This window comes from Asparagus officinalis, chromosome 7 (genome assembly GCF_001876935.1).
Source record: "Asparagus officinalis chromosome 7, Aspof.V1, whole genome shotgun sequence".
Classification (NCBI taxonomy): Eukaryota; Viridiplantae; Streptophyta; class Magnoliopsida; order Asparagales; family Asparagaceae; genus Asparagus; species Asparagus officinalis.
The window spans coordinates 80,147,636-80,158,372 of record NC_033800.1 but is presented as its reverse complement, the minus strand read 5'-3'; the positions used below and the strand labels follow the sequence as shown (position 1 = coordinate 80,158,372).

The 10,737-nt window shown below is 33.1% G+C and overlaps 1 protein-coding gene across 1 annotated transcript; it reads left to right on the top strand.

The window, feature by feature from the left end:
• LOC109847415 (heterogeneous nuclear ribonucleoprotein A1-like) lies at positions 285–719 on the top strand. The gene has a single exon (XM_020416643.1). It carries the CDS (start codon positions 285–287, stop codon positions 717–719), a length of 435 nt encoding a protein of 144 aa, XP_020272232.1.

The following is a 10,737-nucleotide window of genomic DNA, read 5'->3' as shown; positions in this document are numbered from 1 at the left end:
ACCAGGGGGTCTGATGATGATGCGACGGCGCTACGGGGGAGTTGGACAGCGACTCGCTGCAGATGGATCTGGACTGAGGGGGTAGCGGCAGCAAGCTCCAGGTGTGGCAACGACGAAGCAACGTCACTACTGGTGGTGCGACAGCTGAGAGATGGGGCTGCAGCGGGTGGTTCTCGACGCGGGGAGAGGCTTACGGCGAGGTGCTGGGCAGAGGGTCGACGAGGAGGCTCGGCGACGGAGGTGGTTGAGCGAGCTGGGAAACAAAGGGGGGGGATCTCGTGGTGATGGAGCGGCAGTTGGGGAGCTCGGCGGCAAAAGGAGGAGGTGGTGGCGTTGGTGCGGTGTTGATGGGGAGCACGACAGCGGGGTGGGGCGTCGTCGACGGCGATGGGCGAGGGGGTTGCTGGTCAGAGCTCGAGGCGGAGCTGCTGGGGTGGTGCTTACGGCGGCTGTTGGCTGTCGGCGACGAGCAAGGAAGGCGGAGGGGAGGACTGGCGGGTTCTCGGAGAGAAGAGGGAGGTGGAGGAGGCAGGTGGTTGAGCGCGGCCAGATCTGAGGGTTCGGGGGTTGGAGCGGCACGAGCGAGGGTGGCTGCCGGAGGAGAGCGGCGGCGGAGAGCGGCGCTGGCAGAGCTCAGGGGTGCTCGAGCGTGGGCTCAGCGCGAAGGCGGGTCAGAGGCGAAACGAAGAGGAGAGAGAGAAAGAAGAGGAGAGAAGTGAGGTTGTGTGCGAGAGAGATGTGAGAGCGCCTTTAAATAGAAAAAAAAATAATAAAAAAATTAAAAATAAAATAAAATACTGAGGGATGATGCGCGTGATCAGCGTTTTGAAAAATGCGGAGGAGAGAACGGGGTTGTTGGGATTTCGGGAAGCAAGAATAATTTTGGAATATTTTCAAATATTCAGGTATTTAAACGAAAATAAATTAAAATAATAATTTCGGTACTTAAAAATTAAACTAATTTAACATAATTTCTCTAACATAAAAACGTACTGTTGACCTAATACAACAGTTGATACGAACTGTCGAAATATACCCATATTGTACAATTAAACGAGAATAAATATATAAAAAATATATTTACTTACATTTAAAACAAATAATTATGTGATAATTATCTACCGATAAAACGTACCAGTTATGCTAATACGTAATAATTAAAAATAATACAATAATTTACACAAATAATCATAATTAATAATTCAACATAATACAAGAATTAATACGTAATAGTAATAATAATAGACGTATCATTTAAAATAATACGTAATAGTATCAGTAATTCAACGGCTAAATCCCGAATTTTCATTACACTAAATTAATTTATAAATATCAAAATCATTTAAATAAATATATAATCAGATTTTTAAATCATAGAAAATTCTAGAAAATCGAGAAAAATACAATACTCTTTTAAAAATAATATTTTAAAATACCAAAAATTTATTTTAACTAGTATCAAAATTTTACGGTCATTACAAGGAATAAAAGAGAAAAGAAATGCAAACATTTAAATTGCTCTTCATCTCCATCCTCATCATTCAACAAGAGGAGAAAGAACAAATTTAAAGAGGAAAAATTATTATTATTAATTGCAACTAAAGTTACAATTTTTGGAAGGCCTTCTCAATTAAGAGTAGCCCTCCTCTCCAAAAAGAGTTTACAAAATTTTCACACAATTTTCACACCTCTAACCCCTCACTCTCTACCCCTATTTATAGTAAACATCAGTGAATGAGAGCCATTGGATTGAAATCTTATCCAAAAACAACAAATTTCAGCCTTAGATTCGTAACAAACTGCCCAGCGTATCGATGCAGGCATCGATACAGGCATCGATGCAGGCATCGATGTCGGTATCGATGCAGGCATCGATGCCGCCATCGATGCAGGCATCGATGCCTGCCCTTCTCCTTTTGCTGTCCGCAGAGTTCCTCTTCTATTGGCTTTTGGACTTGGATTTTGGGCTTTTGCTTGGACTTTTCTTGGACTCTTGGGCTTCATGGCTTCATTTCTTCATTAAATTATGAGCTTTTTGTTGAGAGATGAGGGTTTTGAGATTTATTCTTCATTAACCTGCAATTAAAGATAAAAACAATTATTAGTAGGATATTTATTCATATAAAATAGATAATGAGGGTATAAAATTGTAATAAAATGTGATTATCAGGCATGTTTGACCCAAACTTTGTGTCTCGGATGTTATCTCATTTGTGATATGACCTTTTTATTCTGAGTTGTTCATTATATTCTTGGTAATTGTGATCGGGGACCTGTGACTTCGCATTGTATATTGCTTGACGCTTAGCGTATTAGGTTGAGAAGAAATAATTTTTATTTATTTTCCTCAATCTAATACGTCACGGGCTTGTTCACGTTCCGATTCCTTGGTATTTTGGGACGCATGGTGTGATAGGTTTTTTGGTGGCTCATGCAGGTCACGGTCCCGAGTTTCTACCAGTGAGAATATAATGAACAATTTTGATGCATATCATATTTCATTCGTAAGACTATAGTTAGCCCTTATCCTATCATCTCGATGAGTTATGTCTTAGTCCCTACCTTATCACTTTTTGACTCTGGAACTTTCCACTGTTTCTTGTCTCGTCACTTTCGGACTCCACTCTCTTTGTACAACTTCTCTTTTCTCATACCGGTCATTATTTTATGTGTTATTATTTTACACTATGTTTTCTTTGATTTGACTTATGTATCGTTTGATTGTATTGATTTCTACATTATTTATTACATTATTTTATGTATCACACACGGTGTAATATTATATGTTTTTCATTAAAAATATATAATTAACATAGTCTAAGGAAAATCATTACTTATACATTTTCAATTGTTCAAATCATGTTCATTAAGTGTTTCGCATTATTCTAGACTTCATATATACATCACATAGCATATCTGATATTCAAATTATTTTTTGTGTTTAAATATATTTTTCACATATCTAAAATGTGTATGTGTGCACTTTTTCTTTCATACTATCTATTATTTAATTATGTTTTAGATTAATATATATTGTTCGTATTTTTAGTAATATACTTTAATAAGTTCATGATTTTAGTATTCTACAAAAGCATTACATTCTTATTCTTTTTTTTTCAACTCACAATATTTTCAGTACATAGTTATCTTATCAGTCAGTTTTATCTTGTTAGGTTGTTTTAGTTTGTTCACATTGGTTTTATTATTTCTAAGAGCAATGTATTTCTATTTTGATATTCAAACAATTATTCATATTGTTAGGTTTGGAGTTTGAGTTACTAATTATATAGTTTTTGTTACACTATCTCGTATCAATGAATACTATTCCTTTATAACTAATATAAAAGATTATTCTACATAGCATTTGTGGGTATGTATAGTATTTACCATTGAGTTGTTTATAGTGTAATTGCATATTTGTTGTTGTTTGCTTCGTTTTCGATATGTATTGTTTTGTCATTGTGACAATATATATTGTATACGCGTGTTATTTTTTAGTATTTATTTTATTAGATTTTTGTGTCTTTTATTATGTTATTAGTTGTTATTCATTCTCTATTCATTATTTTCGTTTACTTGTGTTATGTTTTACTTTTTCATTATTTTTATATTTACTATTCTCTTTTTCATTATAGTGTATTCACGTATATTATTATATTTATGATGTATATTTTTATTGATTTATAATCATTCATTATTTTTAGAATCAACTTTGTCTAATCGTGTTCTATTTCATGTATTATCAGTGTTTATGTTCATTCATCAATCATTCATGGTATGTTTATTTACAATATCTCGGTGTTTTTATTATACGAATTTATGTCCTTCTTATGTTTTTATTTGTTTATAAATCTATTTTATCTTCCATAGTTCATGTTTTATGTATTATACATCTTTATTTGTATATATTTACGTTGATTGTAATTATGTGACTTTTACTACTATGTCATATATTGCTACATCTGAATTAATATTATACAATAATAATTATTGTTGTTATATCTTATTATATTTATTATTTTACCTTATGAAAATTACTAATATGTCTGATTTGTTATATTGTTTGTCGAATACATAGATAATTATGTCCTTATTATGTTTTATATAATATGCCTATTTTGAATCGCTTGTTTACTCTTACGTCTATTTTTATCATATATATTTTATGACTATTTCCATCATAACTTATCTTGTTAGCATGATTAGTACTATGAGTATTCAGATTTTTATGTGCTTATTATTATGTTTATGTTTTCAATTTTAACACTTATTATACATGATGATCATATTTACTATATTCAATAAACATGTTTAATATTGATTTAGTATTGTATTTTGTATGATAATTATTTACTACCATACGCTCTCAAAAATTATTGATCATAACTACAACTATTTTTATTGAAATTAGCATCATGTTCTGTCTTTACTGTTTGTTATTTTATTATTATTATATATATTTTTTCTTACGTGCGTTTATGTTTTGATTGCTTTTAATATATGTTGCCATAATACTATCTTTGAACCTTTTTAATACAATTGCAAATTTTTTTTGGAATTTCTGTCTTACATGTATTATTTGGTTGAATGTGATTTGCTGATTGTATTCATGTGTTAATTTGTAATTATACTTTTGTATATCTTGAATTTCTATTCTACTAACTGATTGTATGATATTTCTATTGTGATTTTATTTTTTTCTTGTCTCTTTATGTTGTCTATTATGTTATCTAAACTATATGTATGTTTGATTATTTGCTATTTTGTTTTGCTTATATACTCTTCAAATATTTCTTTTGCTTTTACTTGTATATAATTCATTTGTTAATTTTACTGTGTTTTTGTTTTATATTTTTGTGTTTATCATGTTTACCATCTGCTTATGTATGAATGATTTATATTTTGTTGAGATCTTTTTATCTTTTATCTTCTTTATGTTCTTCTTTTAATTATTTATATTGTTGAGTTGATATACTTTATTATATATTCTAGTGATTGATAATTGTTTGAATTACATATTTATATTTCATATTATATTTTTGTATGTTATAGATTTATTCTATTTTGCCAAATCTGTATTATTGATTATATATTCACACTGTGACATGTTGTCTTATGATACTATATCATTAATATCATGTTGATATTATATTTTTCTATAATTGTATATTCATTATTGACTTCTTTGTTGTTAAACTATGTTGACTGATACTGATATTTTTGCCTATGCCTAGATGTTGTGTTATTTTATAATTTGATACGTGTCGACTATTTTATTTACTATATACATGCTTCTTTATACCTGTTTAATCTTTTTTCAATATATATTCACTTTCTTTATGTTATACTTACATCATTCTTATTATTTATACTACATACCAAACTTTCTTATGACCTTATGTTATATTTATTCCCTTGATAATTTACGTGTTTTTTATGCTTCTGCTTTATCATTATTCCTGTTTATTTTATATCCTCTGACTATACATTATTGATTTATACGATATGCATTTTACTATTAACTGTTATCATCATATTCTGCTTGTTTGACTTTGTATTTGACTTGCCCGTATAACTTATATTTGATATTGATGCCTAATGCATTCTCATAACATGTTTCATGCCTTATATATACAATATGTGAGTTTACATTCATATTTTTCTCATCTTCTTTATTTATAGAATATTATATCTAAATGATGCTTTATATAAAATATTTTATTACTTTTCTATATACGTGCTATAAATGTTTTATATTTACTTTATATGATTAAATATCATTTTGTGTCTATGGTGATAACTTAGTGTATAGTGAATTGTATATTTATATTCATATATCTCTAGTGTTTTTATTATAACGAATTGTATATTTATATTGTGATAACTTAGTTTGTGTATTTGTATTTTGACTTGTGTTTTTCTCATGCTCTACTTATGGATATACAATTTATTTTAATTTCTTTTCTATATGCGTTGAGTTGAGTCTCTCTTTTAATATCTCTGTCCTTGGGTTCTTTCTTATTTTAATTCCGAGGACGAAAATTGTTTTAAGGAGGATAGAATATAATGATCATGAATTTTTGATACTATTTAAAATATTTTTTTAGTATTTTAAAATGTTTAATTTTTATTTTTAAAAGAGTATTTTTATTTTTCTCGATTTTCTAGAATTTTTCTATGATTTAAAAGTCTAAATTTTATATTTATTTAAATAATTTTGATATTTAAATTAACTTAGTGCAGTAAAAACTTTTGAATTAATCCGTTGTGTTATTATTACTATTATGTATCATTTTGTATAAACCGTTGTGTTATTACTATTATTGTGTATAGTCTGTTGTATTAGTACAACCAGTACTTATTATTTTGTAGATAATTTTTCCATAATTATTTAATTATATACATAATTAATTATATTTTTTATTAATTATTTTCGTTAAATACCCTAACCCTAACCCTATAAATATTCTCATATTATTCCTCTCCTGTTCATGTGAACCCGCCGCCATCTCAAAATTTCTTTCTCTCTCCTCTCACCCGTACTCTCTCTCCTCTCTTTCTCAATCTCAAACCCATGTCGCCTCCCTAAGCCCAGCCCTCTCCTCCGCCACCCGAACGATTCCATGCGGCGCCACGAGTCGAGCCATACTCGCCGACCCGACGCTCACCCTCCATGTGCCTTCCCCACTTGAGGCGCCCAAAGAAAAAAAAAAAGAAAAAAAAATACTCTGTAGCTCACGCGCCCGTCGTGCCACATCCTGCCATGTCACTCAACACTGCCCAGATCCGACCACGCCCGGCCATGCCCGCACCCGCATCATCCTCCAGCTCCGCTCAGGCCGCCGCCTTCACTGCCCTCAAACCACCCACGTCCCCTCGTGCTCACTCGGCCGAACAGCCGCCTAAACCCGTCGACAGCATCCTAAAAATGCCACGCCTCCATGTTCGCCGCCCCGAGCTCTGACCTGAGCTCCACCATCACCTCCGTCCGACAACATCCCCCACCTCGTCGCCACTGTCCATCACCGCTCGTCGTTGCCTCCTCTTCCGCTACCCAATCCGACAATACCATAGGATCTTCCCAACTTGTTGTTTTATTTTATTTTATTTAGATTAATGTAAAAATCATTAGGCGTAAGATTCTATTTCTCATTTAGTTTTGTGTCAATTATTATATCTGTCGTAAATTAATTATGTGCAAGATCCCCGCTCCGTTATTTTATTTCGTACAATTTTTAGGTCTATTAATAATTATTTGCGTGAGTTTGATGAATGATATTGAATGAATAGTAATTATGTGATAAATAGTATTTTCAAAACAAATATAATAAATTAAAGAATTTATTTGGGCAACGGGATTATTTTAGTATAATTATAATATTTTTTTTAGAATTTATGTTGTGGAAAAAAATTATTTTAAAATGATAAATATTTTTAAAAAGAATTTATTTTGGGAAAATAGATTATTTTGAATTAATAGGAATTTATCTTGTAAAAAGATTATCTTTGACTTATGAATTTATTATTTAGAAAGATTATTTTTAGAATAATTATGGTGAAAGATAATTTGAAAGGAATTTATTTTGCAAAAGAATTATTTATTTTGAATTAATTTAGTTTATGAACGTGTGATGGATGGTTTTTGACCGCGACATTTTATGTGCAAAACTTGAATTAATTTAGTTTATGAACGTGTGATGGATGGTTTTTGACCGCGACATTTTATGTGCAAAACAATATCCGATTCCATGATTCTTATTTCAATTACGTGACATGCCATGATTTTATTATATATAATTAGCTACATTTATTGTTCCTTGTTGTGTTTGAGAACCACTAGTAGTTCATGACTTAGTGGCTTTGTGCGTCATGACCAAGACTTAGTGACATGTGTGTGTGCAGTTGTCTGAATTTAGGAGCTGGACCAGAGATCTAGTTCAGGTTATGATTGTTGACTTAGAAAAGCGAGAAGAGTTGGGATGGGGAAGTCTTGGTTCATGTGATCGGATGTGGCTGTTGATGTATCTTTCAGGCTCGCACTAGTGAATTCGTGTAATCACTGGGGTTGGTTTGTTGGGCTAAAGTGAATTCGTATAGTCACTTTAGTCAGTGAATTTGTGTAGTCACCCAAGTTTTGTTTGAGTTCGGACCAGGCCGAAATCGGATTGCGTGTAGTCCTCTAGCTGATTCGTGTAGCGGTATTGGATGCACGTGGAGGATTCGTGAACAGTTATTTATCCGAGAATATGAACGTTGGCTCTATGTGAGATATGGACCAGTGAGCTATTATAGGATGGTTAGTTACATGACCTCGTTACTTAGATGATTGTGGATTCTCGTGAGATGTGGACTAGTTATATTTCTTTTCATAAATAGATTGGAATTAATGTTTAATTATCTACAATGTGAGACATATGGTATATACATGAGGGTTTCCTTGTTTGGATTATTTCCCTCGACGTACCATGTCCCGTATTGTAGATTTTTTAAGTATTAATTCCGTCTAGTTGTATGATCTTGTTACTCGGATGTTTATGGATTCTTCTGATTGTTATACTCTAGTGGTGGATTGTATTTTGATTTGTTAGATTTCCAATTGCACATTCTATTTCATTTCTGTTGTTGCATCGGTTTTTGCCTTGGTCATTCGATCGTTCCTATTTTCCCTTATGGGATCTTGTCGTGTGTCATGTACGCTGACGTACACTTGTTTTCTATGGTGTACGCCAGACTTAGTTTTTCTATGCTTGGAGACATACCAGAGCTCGAGTATCCTCAGCAGGAGTGCTTTATAGATGGAGCAGAAGAAGAAGTCGAAGCCTAGTTTTTCTTTTATTAGTTGATTGTCCTATTTTACTTTTGTAGTTCTTTCTATTTTCGTTGATCGATGTTGTACCCCTGGGTTCACACAAGGCTGCAGTCCAAGGTAAAACCAGAGATGTCAAACCTGTCATGCACCCACACTGTGCATAAACACGTTTTATCAATCACAGCAATATCCTCTAGTGGAACCAAATAGAAGTGCAGGTACAAAACAGGCAAAATAAAGGGAATAAATATAATAGACATGATATAGAAGAGATATCTCATAAATAAAAAGAATAATGTCTCAACTATAATACATCTGATATCTGAATAATAAAAATGTCTCAATATGAATCAACTAAAAATCGTACTAAGGCACACTACCTTTACAATATGAATATGAAACTCTAATGTCTGAATGAAACTCAAAACTACAGTGGAGTCTCTATAAGTAAAAATACGCGACAGAGACTATGCCAGAACTCCGTCACCCTGTGGCTCTCCGAAACTCCGAACTACCTGAAAAGTAATTTAAAAGAAAAAGAACAACAACAAGAGCGTCAGAGCGCTAAAGCAAGATTACCTCCATCCGCCCCCAGGAGAAGGGCTGCTAGATGGAGTGAAGGCTCTATCTATTAAGCATAGTCTACCTAGATTCATTTTTCTCGTATCTAAGTTAGATTAACATTTAGAAACCTACAACACGAGACCTAGTACGTCGAGCAAAATAATCTAAAAAAGGAAACCCTCATATATATACCATAAGTCTCAAATTATAGATATCTAAAAATTAATACCGAACTAAGAAAAGACAATCTAATAAAACCAATAATTAGAAATCCATAACACGAGACTGGTACGTCGAGCGAAATAATCCAAACAAGAAAACCCTCATATATATACCATATGTCTCAAGTTGTGAATCTCTAATCATTGATTCCAACTAAGAAAATACCATATGTCTCAAGTTGTGAATCTCTAATCATTGATTCCAACTAAGAAATAAAGAAGGCAGTAAAATAAATAAAACATAAACACATCGTATTTATAATATCTTTCACTATCACGGGGGAGATAGAATAAAATACCAACACATAATTTTGTATACTTTCAAAAGCAACGTATCTCGGTCATATAGCTCAGTGGTAGGTCGTATTCATAATCTACATCTGCCACACTTAGGCTATCAAGTAATTGTCTCAGTACAACGGACTACCCTGTAGGTATCATGAACTGTGTACATGGCTCATTAGTCTCTCGCGATCTCAGTGCGTAACATGAGTGCGAGACAGACTACCAAATAAGCATCCTAGAAATACGGCTCACGAGCCTCATCGCACCCTAGAACGGGACGGACGGCTAGATCAAGCCTTCTAAAATCCGACTCAATGGCCTGTACATATGGAATATCGACACACTACCTCATGTAGTACTGAACTGAGCTCATCAACGATATCTATCTCATGTATAATCTGTATATATCTGGTATGTTGACGCACTATTTCATATAGTACTGAGTTGTGCTCATCAACGACATCCACCTCATGTATCAACCGTGTATATCTAGTATGTCGACGTACTATCCCATATAGTACTGAGTTGTGCTCATCAACGACATCCAACCTGTGAATGAACAATATCTAATTCAAATGTGATCAAATCAAAACTCATCATAATACTCTTGGGATTCTCAAATACTTACACAATATATTCATGACTACATGTGTCATATCAAGCTGCTCAAAACTCCGCGAATGCATCTCAAAACGTCGCAACACAGCTCCACAAAACAAGCAGGAAAACAGACAGGACTTCTGTTAGTAAAACGAGCATATATTTCTCTAGAAATACTATTTTTACAAATGGTTTTCTGTTTTGAAAACTAGATTCACACATATTTCAAATGGCATAAGGTTGGTTCTGTTTGGAGTT

What these genes read in the sequence shown, in the direction of transcription:
- LOC109847415 (XM_020416643.1), top strand. Translation starts at nt 285, where the DNA reads ATGGAGCGGCAGTTGGGGAGCTCGGCGGCAAAAGGAGGAGGTGGTGGC.